Raw genomic sequence first — 20,631 nt, 5'->3', positions numbered from 1 at the left:
TTTTCCACTGGGTTTTATTTAATTGTCCATCTAATTTCAAACTTAGCTTTAAAGCCTCACTATAAAGAACAAAACCAAGATTAATTGAGGGAATCAAAGCAACAGATGTAATGACTTTCACTTAGTGGAAACATTATTCCAGTACTATCGTTCTGTGCTCTGACTTTAAACGTGGGAGCTGTTTTCATCTGTACAGAACGTCCCAGCTTTGTGCGTCGCCCAGGCAGCCAAGTGGTGTTAGTGGACCAAAGTGTAGAGTTCAGGTGCGAGGCCCGTGGCGACCCAGTTCCCACCGTGCGCTGGAGGAAAGACGATGGTGACCTGCCCAAAGGAAGGTATGATTCATCAACTGGTCCCCTTTCATCACACACTACCTTTCTCCCGCACCCTTTCCCTCTCTTTGTTTGATCAACTGCTCGCTTTCTTCCGTGTCGCCAACTGACACATGTTGCATTGAGTCTCTGTGGATATAAAGCGTATGTGTACATGACAACATTTGATACATGGATACCTGTTTTAATCCAGATATGAGATTCGTGAGGACCACACCCTGAAGATCCGTCGTCTGACCTCGGCTGATGTAGGCTCCTACACCTGCGTGGTAGAGAACATGGTGGGCAAGGCGGAGGCATCGGCCACGCTCACCGTCCACGGTAAGGTGGAATAGAGTTACGAGAGTTTCACACTGTTCAGTCGGCCAGATATTTCATTTACAGCCCCTTGGACACCTGTTCTAAATTCATTTCCATTTGGGGTCATTGTGCAGCTTGATTCAAATGCAATTTAGCCCAACCACATTGCAATAATAGCCTTCAGCTTTAGTACCACACGGTCATCACTTTCAACTATTCTCTCTCAATTAGCTGATTGATTTCTAATAAAAAGAAACGCAAAAATCCATAACAGCTGTAGAGTTGTGCACATGGGAGCTCAACAGCAATCAATTTCATTTGCCCTATACAAGTGGCATTTCTCTGGAGGCCTGTCTTCCTTCATGTTTTAAGACATACAGTACTATTTGTGAACCTATGGAATATCTGTCCGTTTCCAGTGGCCCTCTCCATTGGAAGTCTTATTAACACAGTTGGAATATAAAGCAGCCGGTCACAGAGTGTGAACATTCAGAAAGAAACCATTCAGAGGAACTGGGGGCTGGGATCACCCCTAAACCCTCCTGAGAGTCAGAGGAACACAGGGGCCATTTAATGCCAAGCTAATGGGAATGTTGGGAATCGGCTGAGAGAAGAAGGGAGGGAAGGAGGAGGAGGCTTAGTGCATGGGAGATGGGGATTGGATGGAAGGACAGTGAGTACGTTGGTCTTGGTGGCGGCTCGCCAGTGATGCAGAACGGGTTGGGAATTGGGGCTGGAGCCGATTGTGGTGAAGAGGATAGAGGGGGAGAGAGGTTTTTGTGGTGAGGTCAGTCATATTAATGTCACTCCCAGCAGTCAACGCAGCAGAGATATAAAGAGACAAGGTGATTTTATTCCTCTCTACAACCCCCACCTGCAAAGACAGATACTTCATCTTCACATGGCTACCCTTTGCAATTATTTCTTGATTTTCTCCACCATACCGCATTCTTTAGATTGGTTTCAAGAGCAAGATTAGGCAGACCTGCCAATACACCCATCAATATATCTACTTCTCTTATTGCCTTTTTTTCCCTCTTTCCCTCTCCCTGATGAAAGCTTAGTTAATGAAAGAGAACAGCATTGATGCACTGGTTCAATAAGCTGTTCTCCTGGCTTAGTATTGTATTTGAAATGCTAAAACCTTGTCCTCAGTGGAAATGAAATGTCTTAACCTCAGGCCAATTCCCTGTTGCCTGCATGCAGAAGCAAGGCACTAGCCCTCTTTGTTTTTTTTACATATAACCCCTTATGTTATGAGATACAGAGGAATAAAACCAAAGTAAAGCACTTTAATTAATTATACTTCAGCAATGAAGAACCTCTGTCATACAATTAGGGGACACATTTTGATGCTTTCTTTGAGTGAAAGATCAGGTGAGGGCATAACATGAATAATAGCAGTCCTTGTTCTACTCCCATGGTTAGATCTGACTGATGCCTAAACCTCTAAGCTTACAAAGTTCCTAGAAACCATTTCTATCTACTCTTCAGATCCCTGAGCTTCATCCAGCCCAGTACATGAGGAGGCCAGGGAGGCTGTGGGCACTGAGTAGTCCTGTTAATTAAAGACAAGCAGGCCACAGTCCCATGCCCGGAAATGACATGCTTCTAATTACAGATGCGGGGACAGGAAAGGAAAGAAAGGCCGGGTAATTGTAGGTCTGAACAGGCCAAAGTAGTGAAACGATGTATAGGTAGTAGGATGTCGCTGTAGCAGTGAAGACAACAGTAATGTGGGGGGCAGGATTTTAGTCTGTGGGTTTAGTGGGCAATGCTGTCGCTTGTACATCAAGAGTCAAAGTATGGCAAGATCGCTCAGCCACTGCATAAGAATAACTGCGCAGCTGAATAATATAATTTCTGTGGTAGGGAGCCACTGGCAGAAAGAAATACACCACAAAATGGATATTCCGATATGTAAGGCCAGAGTGGAAATAATGTAAATATTCTTTGAAGTAAAGTGTTGTGCTGTGATGTGTTAATGGACGATAAAACCAACTGAGTTAAAATTTGATTTTCTTTCCGAAAAAAAAAAAGAAGGTTAAATATAGAAGTCATTCCCTGCAGTGTCATTTTGCAATTTGTTTATCATTACAATATGGTATGTGAAAATGATATTAAAAAATATAACAAGACACACAATTTTGAAGATATTCAAAGCTAATCCCTTTAAGGTGCTGGACAGTTTAGGAGAAGAATCCAGCTCTGTGTGGACAGAGGGGGAGTTTCACACCTTCCATGGTCAGAGTGTCAGTGAACAATGTCGACATTGTGGAAGTGGTGCCCTGGGCTATTTTTCTTTCAATGTGCTCTGCTCTCGTTACTAACCTAATCAGTGAATTACTGTCTTACACACGTGTTTGTCAGTCTACTACACCTCCTTTGGACTTATAAATATGTCAAGTAAAATATTTCATTGATTGATGGAAGAAACGCATAATTGGCCAAGTCACCAGGCGTATTTATAGTTTCATCGTAAAATCATTAATCTAAGCCACATGAGAGTGTAGCAGTGAGATGGGCTGTTCAGCTATTAAGGCTGCTTAGGGTGTGCATACATGTGAGAGTATGTTTTCTTTTAAAGATTTAAGAATCAGACAAAGACATTCTGATCTGGGTGTGGTTAGATAATGTCTATGCAGTATTTTGTTAATTAAACTTCTCCAGTGGACTTCCACCATAGGAATGTAAATATGTTGTTTCAGACTGCATTGGACAGAATTCAAAAAAATCAATGTGTTATTTTTTTCTCAGCTGGTTAAGTTTGCCATTAGCAGTGATTTATGTGTAGTAAGGTCTTGAATGGAATGGTAGTCCCCAGAGCAGCGTTGCTAATAACCCATGTAAAGGGTCTGGAAGGAGACTTGGAACTGGTGCCAAAAGAGAGCGAGTGAGAGGAACTTTTCTGTCAGCCGACTGTGTGCTGTTACAGCCATGATAAATACCAAATCCCTGTTGGGTGCCACATATAGAATGGATGCATTGTATTGTTCTATCTCTGTATCATCTCTACATTTGATTTATCTTAACCCTCGAATAGGCGCTCATTGTGTATTACTCACTATCCCTGACACTGGTTCTTACTTGTGAGACATGTCATAAAACTTGAGGACCACATTTTAGTTGATGCAAAATCTCCGAGGACAGAGCATTTAAAGCATGCTACAGACCTCTCAATGGGAGATATGATTAATCATGCTAAATCCTCCGCATGCAGTCTTACTACTAGTGTTGATGTCAGGCCTACTGAACAGCAGTACTGCTCAAATCCCCATTAATATCTCTGCTGTGGTCTTTGGTGTACAGCCTGCCTCCTATTGGGCAGGAGGCCACCATGCTCAGTGTGTTTTCCCTCAGCCGCTCTGATCAGCTGTTTGATAGAGACTCCTTTCTGCGCTGTGAGCTAGCGGAAAGTCCACAACAAAGTAAACTGGTCCGATTTAAGACTCACCTCTCCCTCTAGGTCCACAACTGTGATCACAGCAGCATGGGAGAGGTAGGGTTACCTAATTAAAGGCTTAGACACACATGAATGCATGTGTGTAGGTGTTGTAGGGGGTTTGTGCATCTGTGGGTGTGTAGGTTCTCATGGTTTTGTGCATCTAGAGCCTCTCGCACAAGGATAGCGGTGAGCGTCTTCTTCTGGGAGCGTTTGATGCTAGTCTTATCTGCATTTTAAAGGCCACCAGGGGGAGAGGGAGGGGCTGGTCATTAATCTGACTGACAGCGTTTATGTTTCCGTGGGAGCCGTTGAAGCAGACAGATTAGATAAGGTGAGTGATTGGCCGGGGGAGATTTATGGCCAAAGAGTGACAGTTAACATTCACCTTGTGGTTTTATGAACCAGGCCTACATTTGCAAGGCTGAGTTTGAGGGACTGTGATTCAGCTGCTCCTCAGGGTGCTCTAAACCTCATTAAGGGTACAGGGACATTCACCTTCACACAACACCTGGAAAGAAAGGAAAAAATTAAACAAAGCATTTTGTTTCCTAAGCATAAAACATCTGTCTTGTGTGTTTCATATTGTCTGTTTTTTGGTCATTTTAATGTACTTAATCCAGCATTTTTTCTGTCCTTGAGTATGTCCCAAGACTAAGAAGGAATGTTGAATCTGATGTTTTCTTGTGTGTACGCATTTTTAATGCATTCCTGATCACCCATGGTAATTATTCTTTGCTGTGTGTATCATGTGGTCCCTGTGCTTTGAGTCGAGGGTGAAATATGACATGTCTTTTAATCATAGCATAATGACAACATGACTATTTGTTCCCATGTACATCGCATTGTTATTTTTCTTATCTCTCCTCTTTATGTCATGCTGTTTATTATTTATGTATTCATCTTTGGGTTTTTTGTTGTTGTGTTTTTGTTTCCTTTTTAGTCATGTCTGGTAAGTTGAAATGTCACCCGTCACCTATTCACCGCCTGACAGAGACAGGAAGCTGTCACAACCCCCCTCCATCCTCCTCCCATCACTTCTCCACCCTCCAATCAGCACTCATGTTTCTGTTGTCATGGGCAACAGTGACAAAAGGACATTAATGGGTAAAAATATGCTCAGCTTGGGCCTCCGAGGTAAAGCCGCATCATTTCATTCTATTATTTCCCTGTTTTTATGCATTACCAAACACCCCATCTTATTCATGGACATATTACAACTGTATTTCATATGAAATGAAATGACAGCTTCCAGATTGCCTTACTTTATCTAATACACTGCCCCTGTATACAACAAATTCAAATATTTGCTGATTTATAATAGTAGATGACCTATTCTAGGACCTCTAGGTTCAGGGTGTGTGTCCTCACATAGATGGCCTATAGACCAGCAAAGCCTAGTGTCACCGCAGAGCAGCATGGATAACCTTGGGCCAAGACAACACACTTAGTCTGAAATGGAATTTGTCATTAAGATGCATGGATACCGCATCCTGGTTGAGGCCTGTGCTATTGGAGGGTGTCAGCATGGACAGATGGCTCAAATTTATTCCCCATTTCCATGTAAATTTTAATGGTCCATGCCCTTGCCTATGCAAATGAGGTGGGCATGGGAGTAACCATTGATATTTCTGTTCATTACAACTATAATATGCCTGCTTTTTTTATTTGATCAGCGTACTGGTTAATCTACTGTGCACACACTGTGCACAGTTTTAAAAAGAGAGCCTGAATTCTTAAGAACACATTTGAATTAAGGCACCATACAGTAACTGCAGTCAAATGCCTTTTGTCTTTCATTCAAATAGCCCAGGCCACTTGTAACTGTAACATCATAATAACTATAATAATATACTTTGGTGTGTTTGTCTATTCAATGGCTAACCTTTCTCATGGCTGTCCTTCCAGTGCCCCCGGCATTTGTGGTTAGACCGAGGAACCAGGTGGTTGGGGTTGGCAGAACCGTCACCTTCCAGTGCGAGGCCACTGGAAACCCACAGCCAGCCATTTTCTGGCAGCGGGAAGGCAGTCAGGTAAACAAAAAAAATATGACAAAGGTTTTCATTTCAAAACACTCTTTATCCGTTTGGAGACCATGCTAGCATACTCATTCAAAGCTTTGGAAAGAATTATTTTGTAGGCATAGTTCACTTGATAGATTGCATGCATATACCATTTTGGAGTGAAATCTTCAACCTATCCAATTAACTAGCAAATAAATAGCAATTAATAAAAGTCTGACTGTATGTGATCTGTGTTCATCCCCTACAGAACCTGCTCTTCTCCTACCAACCTCCTCAACCCTCCAGCCGATTTTCTGTATCTCAGTCTGGGGACCTGACCATCACTGATGCTGAACGCTCAGACATGGGATACTACAGCTGCCAGGCCATCAACACTGCTGGCAGTGTCCTCACCAAGGCTCTGCTAGAGATCACAGATGGTAAGCAAGCTTCTTTTAAACACAATTTCTGCATACAGCAAAGTCTCAGAGGGAATTAGAGGAATACTGAGAGAAAACTTGAGTGGATAAATATTGGTATTTCAGATCATCTTTGGCTCATGAAGATAATGCTGTTCATCTGAAAAGCTGTGGTTGTGCCATAGAGCATATTAATATCCGAATTGAGGTTTGTGAGGTTCGGTCTGGCCTGTTCAGTGTGTTCCTGTCAGAGGTAGAGACTCTCTGGTGCCTGTGCACCCAGACCGTGGCTCAGTATCTGGCTTCAATGGCTTCACACTGGCTGATGTCTCCTTCGGTATTCCATGGCTGGCTTGCTGCTGTCTACTGTTGGAAGACTGTGGCTGTGTGGTGAGGTCTGGATTGGGTCCTCTAATTACTCTGCTAGCCAATCCCTGTCAGCCTGGTGAACTAACCTTGGCTTCTTTTCCATTATTCCCACAGAGATCTGGGCAGCTATTATTTTGTCAATGACACACCTAGAACCATCCCTTCATTTACCAAATGTCCTTCTTCATTTCAGGTCCTACAATGTTATGCTCCTCTTCTCTCTCTCATTCTGCCATGCTCTCTGGATAATAATAACAGTTATTAAAGTGAGCAGGCCGCTCTGAGGCCACCACTTCTCCGCAGGCAGATCTGGTAATTACAGGTCATGCTGACAATGTTTTAGTAATTGCACCATCCCCGGCACAAAAGCAAAGACAAAGCGGCCAAGAGATTACACCGCAGCATGGTTCTGAGGATCTCTGCACACATACGTACATCATTATGTGTTGCCTTTACACTGTGTTAGGTATTAATTTGATTGCTCCTAACTGAATGTAAGTTGCTAGTAAATCAGTGAGGCTGACAGCAATGGTCATCAATAGTGCTGTAAATGATAATAATAATCAGAGAGAGGCAGACAACCTATAGCAGGAACATGATTAATCGCACGCAGTAGAGATAAAATAAAAATGAAGAAATGATCGTGTGCATCTAATTAAAGTTTCTCCCACATCTCTTCTCCCTTTGCCTCCTCTTCCCCTCTTTTCGCTGCACATGACTGCCTTTTTCTTTCTGTCAAATACATGCTTTCTGTCTATGTCTCTGTTGTTTGTGTGTACTGGTTGAACACCCAGGGTTCACATGCTGTGAGGCAGGGAGGAGGAGTTTAAACGTCCTCATGCTGATAACATTGTCTGTTCTGGCTAGATGTGTTTTTATGCATTTTTCCCCTTGTTTTGTTTTTTATGGCTGGGGGATGGGCCAGGGGATTGTTGGCCGCTAGCATTGATATGGGTAGTGCCAAGCGTCTGTTAGAGCTGCAGCGAGAAGCCTGAAGTATTTGAGGCTGTTTTGTTTTAATTACACTGCTTTTATTTGGCTAAGTTCGACTCCTGCTGCTGAATGATTAGAAAATTGTTTCCAGTTCTGAAAATTGGATGTAATTCCTCTCCCACTACCTTTGCAGTTTTCACATGCTTACATTGCTACATGCTGTTTGGCAGATCCTCTGCCTTTTGTGTGTTTTTTTCACACAAGCTAAATGTAATTGTCTGAATCTGCTGTTCTTTCTGTCCCTGTGCCACAGTTTTTCTCCCTCCACCTTTCCACATAATTGCTCATTCTCCTTCCACAGTTGTGTCAGACCGCCCGCCACCAGTTATTCGACAGGGCCCAACCAATCAGTCAGTAGCTGTGGACGGCACAGTGGTCCTTAACTGTGTGGCAACAGGGAACCCCACCCCCACCATCCTGTGGAGGAAGGATGGTGTCTTGGTGTCCACTCATGATTCCAGGGTCAAACAGGTGGACACGGGCGCGTTGCAGATCCGCTATGCAAAGGTAAGACACCTGCTGCTCACATGTACAAACATGCTTAGATCCCTTTTTAACATCAAGCAAAGTACACCGCGCCCAGGACTGTTCTGTGGCATTTGGAGTTCATTTGTAATTTGACTATGTATGTATAAACTCACCTTGTATTTCTATTTCTATAGAAATATAATTGTATTTTTATTCAAGATTTTTTCATTAGGCTGCCTTTTATGTCTTAATCCGAATTCATATAAACTTCAAAGTTGTCCATAATGTGCTGCGCTAACCCCCGCTGGTTGGTAAATAAAGCATGTGTTCCCTGCCAGCAACCAGCCCTCAGTGGGCTGTCAGTCAGTTGTCGCGGGTTTGAAATGGAGTCTGTGAAGTCGAACAGTCTGCAGTTCCTGTCAGTCAGCAAGCACAGTGGGTTTTGTGTGTAATTTTGTGTATGAGCGCATATGTGTATGTGTGCGTGTGTGTGTGTGTGTGTGTGTGTGTGTGTGTGTGTGTGTGTGTGTGTGTGTGTGATCAGATGGCAAGCTGCGTGATGCTGGACGCACTCTATGGGAGAGACAAGTAGGGGGTGCTGACGTGTCTTCCAGATGGAGGCGTCACAGGGTCAGAGTTCATGTCAGTTTGCGGTGTTCTGATGAATGCTGGCATGTCTTGTGGTGACAAGATTGCAGTATGATTGGGCCGCCAGGCAGAAGGGGGTGCGTCTGAACCCCTCTCCTGCTGTAGCCCAGTAAACTCTGCAGGCACTTTACATTAATGAATTTGTCATTTCTCCCTGACAACATTTTAATGAAGATGTTTTTGATGCGTGAGGTAATTTATTTTACTAATGTGGGCGTGTGAGTGTTATTGTTTTTGAGTGTTAATACATTTTCTTACCTGCCAGACAAAAAAATATACACCTTGAGGGTCATTGGCCCGACAGCTTCACGCTCAGTTATTTAAACAATTTATCTCATTCTGTTTTTCTCTCTTTGTTTTGTGTACACTCCAGCACCGTAGCCCTTAGCGTACTGTGCATCACCAGCACATTACAACAGAATGATTTGTCTTACCTACAGACTTTGACTGCAGTTGACATAGTAGACATATTTTAAAAATGCAACAGTGTGAAAATATGCTATATACTTTTACCAACAGGGTTATGTTTTGTTTATTAGCCTGTCAGCTAGCCATCTCAAAAACTCAACAGATTTCAATTAAAAGGCCATGAGCCAAGAAACAAATGATTTGACACATCCAGGTGTCAATACAATCATTTTGTGTCAGTTCTATTTTCTCGTGAACACATTATTAAAAAACAACTTCAGCCTTAGAGAGACAGGTAAACTCTGAGTGCTTTTCGGTGTTGGGTAGTTCCTGTATTAAACTGTAACTAAACTACAAATTACTACAGTTTAGTTCACCAATGCATACTCTGAAATGTTAGTTTTCCCAACTTCCTTTTTATATCTAAAGGTGTATGAATAATCAAGGTTCTACCATATATCTTCACTACAGCTTTTCACCACATCTGTTGCACACAGAGTAGTCGCTTCCATGTTTGGTACCCAGGGGGATGGTAGAGTGAGAGAAAGATCTCCAATTAGTCTATGATCCTGTGAAAATCTTTTCCATTTGACTAGGAATGGTCTGCCACTTGGCCTTTCCAGCTGCTTTCCCCCAGTTTCTGCTATGAAAGAGGTGGTATTGAGATTATCAGGCAATGACAGCTGCCTGCTACAGACTCCAGCAGAATGTCAATAAGCAGAGCAGTGATGGTGGGGACGAGATAGCAAGAGGCAGAAAGAGGGAAAGAGACTACTACTATTTCAGGAAACTGTGGCACAAATTTGAATAGTTTCCATTTAACCAAATATCCCCCTCTGTTCTCCTCCAGCTTGGTGACACTGGAACCTACACCTGCATCGCCTCCACACCCAGTGGAGAGGCCTCATGGAAAGCCTACTTAGAGGTCCACGGTAAGACTTATCCAATACTGAGGTTTAGTGTCATTCAGTAGGAGTTTTCTAACGCATACAAATGTTTAGGGCTGTCAAAATTAACGCGATAACGACTTAACGCAAATTCCTTTCAGCGTGATTATTTGACGCATGCGCGTTCTGTAAATCTGGTCCCTTGGCCCGATCCGTAGTTGGGGAAATCATTCAGGAAGCGATGCAGCAGCGCTCAAGGGGGTAAGCGTCTTTCACAACCCGAACCTCCTATGGCGCCATTTTGATGCTAATAAGCACTCACCCCCCGTTAGCATTCCATTGACTGCCATTCATTTTGACGCCACTTTGACAGAGAATAACTTTACATCTGAAGCGTTTAAAGACTCTATTTGTCCATTGTTTATTTCTAAAGAAACACAACAATGTATAAAAGGCTCCATTACCTTGTACCTCACATTATGGCTAGTACAGATAGTACAGGAGAAGCTCGCAGGCAGTTTCGACTAACATTAGCTGTTTAAGTTTAATTACTAATGTTAACTAGCATTTTCACGTTGCTCACGTCACATTTACGTCGTCTCTCTCAGTTGGAGGCTGCTCAGTAACGCTCAGCGCTCACCGGAAAAGTGCTTCTAATGGCCTTCTCCGTCCAGAGACATGGGATCTGTCGGTCCACTCTATATACTGTCTATGCCTCTTGCCTAAACCTAACCAACCCAACCAGAGCAGGCAACAAGTACTAGCCATTCAGAGGGAGAGTAGGGCGGGTTCTTCCCCTACCATCCTGCAAAAAAAAAAAAGTTCGCTAGCTGTGGCACTACCCGATGTGAGTCCAGTGCAGATGTGAGTTGCGCATGCTCAGATTTAAACGGTTTACGGCATAACGCCAAGGGATCCGGCAAACGTTTTAGCTAGCTATGATTGTTTGATTGCTAACGTTAGCTCAAAACGCCATTCAAGTGACAGCCTTTGTTGTGTTTGATTGCTAACTTGTAGCCAGCAGTGAACCAACTTTGTTATGTAGGTCCATTTTTATTGTCTTGACATTACAGAAGTCTCTCGTTAGCAGGTTCTTGTAGGCTACTTCAGCCTCTAGCGAGGATCACAAACAAACATAGTGTTGTTTTCTTACAAAGAATAACTTGGCAAACGTTATATATCTGTATAACTTGAACAAGCCTTTACAAGTCGTCCTTTGCGAAGCTCCAACACCTGTCGCAAAGTGATGCATGCGCAACTCACATCTGCACTCGACTCACATTGGGTAGTGACAGCGGATCTGTAGTTCGAATGAACTGGACAATGTAATGTAATGGACAATTCCACTTCCAACCTGTAGGGGGACCGAAGCAGGAAAAGTTCTTCTTCACTACATTACCTAGTAATGTAAATATGCCCATCTGTTGTGGCTTGATGGACTTGAGTTTGCCATTTTATTTCTTTAAGCATATTTTTTGAGCATACAGTACCTTGAGGTTACTCTGGAGAATATTCTAGACAGTATTGCTCATTGTTTTGGATTGATGCAATAAAAATAAACATTTGCATAAAGCAAATGTGTCTGCTCCCATGTTGATAAGATGATAAAAACTCAAGAAATACCCCTTTTAAAGTACATTTAAAACAAAAAAAAGCAAGTTAACTATGGACAATCATGCGATTAATCCCGATTAAATATTTGAATCCATTGACCGCCATATCATATTCTAGATATTAAAGCAGCCATATTATGCTCATTTTCAGGTTCATAATTGTATTTTAAGGTTGTACCAGAATAGGATTACATGGTTTAATTTTCAAAAAACACCATATTTTTGTTGTACTGCAGTGCTCTCTCTCACTGCTGCAGATCCTCTTTTCACCTGGTCTCTGTTTTAGCTACAGAGTGAGACCTCTTTTCTTCTTCTTTTTCTGTACTATCTTTGATTGCACTTGCACATGCCCAGTAGCTCAGATGTAGATCATGTCAGCTAGCTAGCTCCATAGACAGTAAAAGAGGCTGTTTCTACAACTCCGGTCAGTTACAAGGCAGGATTAGCTGGGAGACTTCTAAATGAGGGCGCACATGTAAGTAGTTCTTTTGTAGATTATGGTGAACTTGTGTGTGTTGTAGCAGTGCATTGCTATTGAGAACGAGGTAGCATGCTAGCGTTAGCATGCTAGCGTTAGCATTAGCATGCTACGAGCTAATGGTTGCGGTTAGCCTGCTCGTTTCGGCTTGTGACGTCACAAGCCATGCCGATTTTGAACAGCTCACCCAGAGACTGAAGGCAGGACACATTCAGAAACTGTATCTCACTCAAAACAGCATGGATGGATTTTTTTCAAAGTTTGTATGTGTTTGGAAGCACCAGAGACACAACATAACACCCCAAATCCCAGAAAAAGTGTTTTTTTCTTAATATGGGCACTTTAAAGAGCAAGTCAAATAAGGGTGATATTTAAGGTTGGAAATATTGCATGCTTTTTGTTTACTGGGAAATAGCATTAAACTACATTCTCTCTATTTCTTACCTTCTGTCTGTTCTACATTAAGAATTTGGAGTCCCAGTCCAGCCAAACAGACCTACTGACCCAAACCTGATCCCCAGTGCCCCTTCCAAACCTGAGGTCACTGACGTTACCCGCACTTCTGTCGCCCTTTCCTGGAGACCTAACCTTAATGCCGGAGCCACACCCACCTCCTATATAATAGAGGCCTTCAGGTAAAACTAATCAGTAAAGATCAATAAACAAAATAACTGCATGGCTTAATACAGTCTTTTAAATGTTATTTTGTTCTGTTGTGTGTCCACAGTCATGCATCAGGGAGCAGCTGGCAGACCTTGGCAGAGCATGTGAAAACTGAGTCATTTGTACTGAAGGGCTTGAAGCCCAGTGCAGTCTACCTCTTCTTAGTACGGGCAGCTAATGCCTATGGGCTGAGTGATCCCAGTCCTATCACTGAAGCTGTGAAAACACAAGGTGAGAACTGCCTTCTTACCGATATGAATTTGATATACAGTACAGCAGTTATGGTTTTTCTGTAGTTTACAACTAACAATTATTTTCATTGTTGATTAATCTGTTGATTATTTCTTCGATTAAGCGATTAGTATTTTGGTCTATAAAATGTCAGAAAATGGTGAAAAATGCCGGTCACTGATTTCCAAAGCTCAAGATGACGTCCCTAAATGTCTTGTTTTGTCCACAACTCAACGATATTCAGTTTGCTGTCACAGAGTGAAGAAAGTAGAAAATATTGCATTTATGAAGCTGGAATCTGAGAATTTTTTTTTTCATAAAAAAGAACTCAAACTGATTATCAAAATAGTTAGACAATAGACAATTAATTTAATAGTTGACAACTAATCGATTAATCTTTGCAGCTCTAGACAAGTTGATTGGTTTTTAATGTGTGTGCTTTTGCATACAGATATCCCTCCCACCAGTCAGGGTGTGGACCATCGTCAGATCCAAAGGGAGTTGGGAGATGTGGTCATCCACCTGCACAACCCCACCATTCTCTCCTCCTCCTCTGTCAGGGTGCAGTGGACAGTGAGTATAATTCTCTCCCCGAATGCTCTATTGTCACTTATTTTTCTTTTGCCAGCTGCAGCCAGCTACGGATTGCCATATGGATCATTGCTATAGCTGGTCACCAAAGCTCCAAGGTTAGTTTAGTGATATGCCCATGGTCAATTTGTCAGGCTACTCAGCCGAGCGAATGCGCTAATGTCCTTGCACCCTACAGAGGAAGGACACAGCAGAGAGCAGCTTGTTCTTAGTGTCCATCTGACATGAGCTTGAAGTGGTCGACTGGCCAGTGACCAGAAATCTGCAGCTTCGCCCACAGTGGACTGCTCAACTGCCCAAAAAACAGTGTACAGAGCCCAGCCTTCTGCAGGCCTTGTAGCACCATAAAGCAGTGTGTGGTGTGCCAGCCTGTGCCCTCTCAGATTGAAAACACTTGACGGCTGTTAAAATAATACAAGTGAGAAGGAAGAGGCAGCCAACTCATGCTCTTAAGTGGAAATGGCTTACAGATGTTAAAACGGATAGGTGGGAGAGGAAGACGTAGAAGTAGAAGTAGGAGCTTATGGTGGCTTTTCTTTGCTGGTACAAGCTAAATATGAAGTACTAATGTCCATCTGCAATTGATCTGGTTAATATATGTTTCTTTAGATAATGAGACAATATAGCTATACTGTCCACCTTACATAGTAGATATTAGTCTGTGCCATGGCTCACTGAAAGGTAAGAACAGTCCCTGTTTTGCCTTTTGACATAAGGCCACCCCAGCATTCCCAGGTATTATGAAGTGCCATAGTGAGTGATGAATGGGACTGAGGAAACGTAAAAAAGGATACTGACATGTCAAGACTGATTTAAAACATTACTGCCCAGTTACCCTGTCTCCTTGGAATGTTCCAAAAAACACATGACATGAGGGAGACTGACAGTATAGTTAAGCGCCACGGTTTCCTTGTTTTGCACAGTAAAATCTATTCCCAATGTGGAGTTTCTTGGTTTTACATTTTCCTTTGTGTTGTGGTAAATGGTTGCACAGTTTTCAGGCTAATGAAGACCACCTGAGCCGGCAGCATATTTTACGAGGGAGGGATAAAGAAATCACTAAAATCTTTACAAGCCAGTGCTGCTTGCCTTCCACAGGGAGTCGTAGCAATATTAGCATACGGGTTAGCAGTTATTCTTTTCCCCAGCCATGCTGGATCACAAAGCAACTTTAGTTATTCTCGGATTAAAATAATTACAGTCACATTTATTTGCTTTATTTAGCTACATCAGATGCTGTTAAACTTCATTCTGCATTCTCAGCTTGTGGTACTCTGTATAAATATCCACTTTCCCCCTCTTCCTTGACTTCAGCAGCCAGTCAGTACACTGGAGAGCAGGACAGGATGAGACAGGCTGTTCTGGGAGCCGGGGCCCTGTTTAACCAGCTCCAGACTTAGAGGAACCTCTGGCCAATGACCTCATACTGTGGTTTGCACAAATCGCTGCTGCTCCAAATGGCGCATAGACAGACATTCAAAAAGAGAGATGTAGATGTGGATGGATAAACAGAGGGGTGATGTGATGAGTTAGCACCCTGTTCCATCCAGCGCCTGGCGTATCAGTTGCACAAATCCATGAGCTGTCCAGTAATGCTACCATCTATTACATTACTGTATCATTTCCCACTGTGAACTGTCTAATCAAGTCAAGCTGACCATCGTTTGTCTCTGTGTTGCCGTGCCATTCACAAGGTGGAGCAGCAGTCCCAGTACATCCAGGGCTACAAGGTGATGTATAGGCCTTCACCGGAGGGGCTGCAGAGGAGTGAATGGGCTGTGTTCGAGGTGCGCACCCCTGGGGAAGACAGCGCTGTTGTGCCACAGCTCCGTAAGGGGGTCACATATGAATTCAAAGTCCGCCCCTTCTTCAATGAATTCCAGGGAACAGACAGTGATGTCAAAATTGGCAAGACGCTGGAGGAAGGTGGGGGCGATGTGAATGTGTGTGACTGTGTGCGCGTTTGCTCTGGTGCTTGCATGCGTGCATGCATGTTTTCATGTTTACACAATTTTATATGCACAGCTTGCATGTGTGAGAGCATACAACAGCTGTTCACAGCAGGCAGTGAGGGCAGGATTATCAAATGTGTATTCAAGCATGCTAGGATGGATGTTCAGCTCTTTAAAAGGTCCTATGGAAACCCATATACAACACTCCAGTGCAAGTGTTATACTAATTTCTCATAGGGTGTGGTTGTGGCAGTCTCATGAGGTTTGGTTGAAACCCAACTGCAAATTCTAATCTGTAGTGAACAGTTAAGAGAAAAGAGTGTTTACTAGAAAGTGTCTGTGTGTGTTGCATGTGTGGGAGTGTTTTGATCTTTTTTCTGCTGGTTTCAGCTTTGTTCCTAATTTTTTTGATAATTGTTTTCAGAGCTCTAAACATAATGTTTGTTCTCCCATAAGCATAAAATATGCCTGTTTTTTTATAACACTCAGTCAAACTGTGATTATGTCTTTTTATGTTGCATTCATAATTATTTCAGTTTAATTACCGTTAGACCGCAGGTTGGCGTTCACACACCACCATACATACGCTATCACCACTCCCTGTTTTGAGTAAACACGTATTTGCTTTTATTTACCCACAAAAGCACTTGTATTAAACAAACTCAGTTTTCAAATAAAAGCATTTTCATTTTGATTATTAGTGCTTTGTTCTCACCTCAGCTTCAGTCTCGCACAGAGATTCTGACAGCTAACTGGGTTGAGGGGAGACAGGGAGCGACTGCATGCAGTTAGGAACAAAAAAAACTGTCTCATGTATGAAGGTGTGTTTTTTTAATCTTTTGTCTACCCCCCTCAGCTCCCAGTGCCCCTCCTCGTGAGGTTACAGTGGCGGAGAGTGGGGACAATGGGACCGCCATCATGGTCTCCTGGCAACCCCCTCCAGAAGAGGAGCAGAATGGGGTGGTCCAGGAGTACAAGGTAACAAAAAAAAACAAACAGCCAGCAGCTACCTCAGGTCTGAGCAAGTGGGACTCGTATTGTAGAGACACACAAAGGAGACACAAACAGGGATGCAGACAGAGCAGATAACAGAGAAAGAGACAATGCACAGACATGGAAAGGTAATGAATTCCTGGTTGAGGCACACCTTTGTATACTCCTCGGTGCTCTTGTGATGACCGAGAAGAGAGAGGAAAGGAATCCGAAGCAGAGAAGCTGGTGGAAACTGTTGTGAAACAGAGCCATCTGGTGGAGACGGTGGACTCATACATCTTGTGGTCCTCCAAAGGTGAATGGTAGTGATTAAGCTGCAGAGATTAAAAGATAGAGTTGCCAACTATTAAATGAATTGCTAACTGATAATTGATTAATCAGTTTTGAGTAATTTTAAAGAAAAAATCTCTGATTCCAGCTTTTTAAATGTTCTTCTCTATTTCTTTGAGTTGTGGACAAAACATATATTTAACCCTTGTGTTGACTTCGGGTCACATTGACCCATTTTCAATTTCAATATGTTTTATATCAGAAAATATGGGACGTAGAAATAAACGCTGAAAATGTGTAGAAGAAAAATGTAACAATTTAAAACGTTGGAAAAAGCAAAAACAAACTGTGAAAAAAAGGCGTCAAGAAAGGTTGACGGGAAGACAACACAAGGGTTAAGGAAGTCATCTTTGGGAAACACAAATCAAAATGTTTCACCATTCGCTGACGTTTTGTAGACCAAGCAACTAATCAAGTAATGGAAATAATAATCAACAAATTAATTGACAATGACAATAATCATTAGTTGCAGCCCTAAATTATTGATAGGTTTATTTTTTCTGCTAATAGTAGTGAGGCCTTAACTGGTGATTACATATCATTGTGTGTTTAGTTGAGATCAAATCTTTAGCCTTCCATGACATTTATCATACAAATAGTGTATTTTAACTATTTATTTGTACTGTTACTAATAATTAGAAGTATTCTACAGACTACATAAAAAGTAACTATACTGCAGGCATTAAATGATTTAGTAGAGACATCCATGTAAAGGTAGATAACGGTGTATGTATTAGAGAGGAGGACAACAAGCTGTAGTAATGACCAAGGACATAACAATGAAGAGACAGACCTCTATTCATTTCTTTGGTCTGCTAATGCATCCTTCTTTTTTTTTTTTCTTTGAAATTTATTTGGAACATGTAAATCCTTTTCCTCTTCCTTACTTGATATTGTATGCTCCTTTTTGTGATGACCTCACTTTGCACATAGCTGTCCACTCATAGGTTATGCCGTGGAAGTCCTGTATTTTAATTGGAAAGCCTTTTTTGCATCACAGGTAATATAGGTTAGTGGTGGAGGGGAGATGAGGCAGAGCAGTGAAAAAGTTAAGCCACTGTTAATTTTCCAGGTAAAGGTTTTCTGGTGATAGGCTTTAGAGTAATTTCATGGTTTTTAAGTCCAGCTCGAGACCATTCCCTGCTCATTACTGAGCCCGGTCCCTAGCGGCTCTTCCACTCAGTGCAATTTTAAAGATACACAGAAAATGTCAGGGCTTTGTAGTTCCATCACACAAGTACAAACACATGCACATGCACACGTTTAGTACAGACCCTAGGAAGGGTGTATGTTAACCTGGTTAACTGGTGGGAGGTGGTGGTGGTGGTGGTGGTGGGGGGGGAGGGGGGGGTAAAGAAAGCAGAATGTCAGGGGTTCAGGATGTGGGGGTCTCCAGGCCTCATGCTGAGGGGAATGTATACTTCTCTTTGTGGCCCTGGTTTGAGTCCGCTCTCCTTCCTGGGAGTGACAGCACCTAGCTTCTGCTGAAATTGGGTTATGGGGGTGATTACTGATCCCCATTTGTTTTCCATGGGCTTAAGGCTACACTGAGACGTGTTATGGCTACCTCAGCTAATACTGGCCCTGTGTTGAGCACAGCCTGTAAAACATCAAGCCATTTCGTAAAATGTTTTCCTGCTTCAGAGATGTAATACAATCCGCGCGGTGCGCTGAAATGCTACGATAGCAGCACTAACCAATTATAAGGACACAGGTTGGTGGCAGCTTCCAAACTGAATGTTGTCACGAAACCCTCATAACATTGCCTCAATCTCCACTTTCTCTTTGTCTCTGTTATGGCAGATTTGGTGCTTGGGGAATGAGAGCAGGTACCACATCAACCGTACAGTTGACGGCTCAACCTTATCCGTGCTGATTCCCAGTCTGGCCCCAGGGATCCGCTACAGCGTGGAGGTAGCAGCCAGCACCGGGGCGGGTCCCGGGGTCAAGAGCGATATCACCTTCTTCCAGCTTGGTGGGTTGAAACAACCTTTAAGTTCTCTCTCACAGGAGATCATATCATTATTTTGTTTTTCCTCCAGTGGATACATTTGCTGTGTTTCAATGTGTTTGTCCTCTGGCTATCCTTTCACAAAGAATGAAAGTCAGTCATCTGACAAATAGTTGTGGCATTAATCCAGTCATTTCAAATCAAGAGCTTTTCAGTAATACGACTTTTTAGACAATTATGCAATTCCTTTCTTTGCAGTAACGGACATGTTCAAGCCTTTGCTTGTTTTTCCTTTCTTCATCAACAGCAATGCTTAAAAACTGTAATTGAAGTGATTACTATTAGACAAACATCATCAAACTTGCCACTGAAGAGTATGCTGAGTTTGAATGACAAATCATTTTCACAGTTTTTCAGCACTGCAATGGCTTTTAGCTACAGTAGCTGGCAGTGTGATCAACGCCGGCACATTCAATTCTTGTGTGGCAGCTGTTGAGCTGGCTGCCCCACCCTGCTCTGCTCTCCAGTCAGGGATGCAATGTTTTTCTGCCTCTGCTTGGGTTCAAACTAAAAGGCAATAATGAATCCTGCACTCTGAGCTCAGGCATGACATGTTATTAATGCTAAGAAACACAGCGCAGACTGCAGTGGGGCTAGTTATAATTTATTTCTTGTTTTTTGTCCTTTTAGTCTAGACGAACAGATATTTTGAGATGTTTTGTCAGTTTTTATTCCCCCAAAGCTCTGAGCTGGCCCACTCAGGAGAAGGATGGAAAACACATGAATAGCAGGATGAGGCAGAGAGAGCGACAGAAAGAGAGACAGAGACATCTGGTTTTAAATTTGTGATTGAGTGGGCTGGGATGGGCATGAAGAAGCATTGGCTGTGGCTGATATAATTTCTCTCCCTTTAAGAGTTCCTGTGGTGATTGTTGTCATGTTCCAGCACTGGAGTGGAACAATGTGCCTCGGGGACTAGCGCTTCACCCAAATGCATTTGTCACACTCTGAGCTTGTATGCGTCATCCCAGCCTAGATACCTGGACAGTCCCTTGTGGGCTGCTTAGTCACATTGGCATGCTCGGTTCACTCTGCCAGACAGAGCCACAAATTGAGGAGACAGAGAAGTGAGAAGAGACACGGACCGAGTGACTGAGACAGAGATACGGAGGGGTTAAGGCAGGGAGCTGGTTTCATCGGGGAAGTGTTTTTGCCTCTGGCTTAGAGAGTTGGTCGAGTAGAGTGGCTGCAACATGAAAGACTTGAGCAAAAGAGATGAAGACAAAGTAACACAATCATAAAGAAATTTCAGAATGGCGGGGGTTGGGGCAACCCAGAGAAGTCTTTCATGTATCACGCATGAGGGAAAAGCACAGAGAGAATAGACAGATGAGAAAAACAGACCGGGAGCAGGTTGTTGTGAGCAGCCGTGCAGACGGTGCCTTTCCAGTGCACTTCACAGTAGAAACGGCTTCAAGGCATTCACACCTCATCTTTTCACAGATGCACCTGATTTTGCTAATTACTGTGGTGTCTGCATTTGACGATGATCTCATTGGA

At 42.8% G+C, this 20,631-nt stretch overlaps 1 protein-coding gene across 6 annotated transcripts in view; it reads left to right on the top strand.

Annotated features, from left to right (window-relative positions):
- The window catches only part of robo1 (roundabout, axon guidance receptor, homolog 1 (Drosophila)), a 233,160-nt gene that overhangs the window by 192,837 nt on the left and 19,692 nt on the right, over positions 1–20,631 (top strand). For 5 of the 6 annotated variants that reach the window (XM_031297575.2, XM_031297572.2, XM_036001487.1 and 2 more), the window contains 13 exons: positions 197–335; positions 526–653; positions 5,018–5,026; positions 5,983–6,107; positions 6,346–6,517; positions 8,160–8,365; positions 10,233–10,314; positions 12,827–12,995; positions 13,088–13,254; positions 13,706–13,827; positions 15,540–15,771; positions 16,654–16,775; positions 18,924–19,095. In XM_031297575.2, coding sequence (XP_031153435.1) covers positions 197–335; positions 526–653; positions 5,018–5,026; positions 5,983–6,107; positions 6,346–6,517; positions 8,160–8,365; positions 10,233–10,314; positions 12,827–12,995; positions 13,088–13,254; positions 13,706–13,827; positions 15,540–15,771; positions 16,654–16,775; positions 18,924–19,095 — 1,845 coding nt within the window. The remainder of the gene's footprint in view (positions 1–196; positions 336–525; positions 654–5,017; positions 5,027–5,982; positions 6,108–6,345; positions 6,518–8,159; positions 8,366–10,232; positions 10,315–12,826; positions 12,996–13,087; positions 13,255–13,705; positions 13,828–15,539; positions 15,772–16,653; positions 16,776–18,923; positions 19,096–20,631) is intronic. The other variant, XM_031297573.2, reaches the window with a different exon arrangement.

This window comes from Sander lucioperca, chromosome 5 (genome assembly GCF_008315115.2).
Source record: "Sander lucioperca isolate FBNREF2018 chromosome 5, SLUC_FBN_1.2, whole genome shotgun sequence".
NCBI classification, from domain to species: domain Eukaryota; kingdom Metazoa; phylum Chordata; class Actinopteri; order Perciformes; family Percidae; genus Sander; species Sander lucioperca.
The sequence above is the reverse complement of the archived record's forward strand: the minus strand, read 5'-3'. Positions and strand labels throughout refer to the sequence as shown.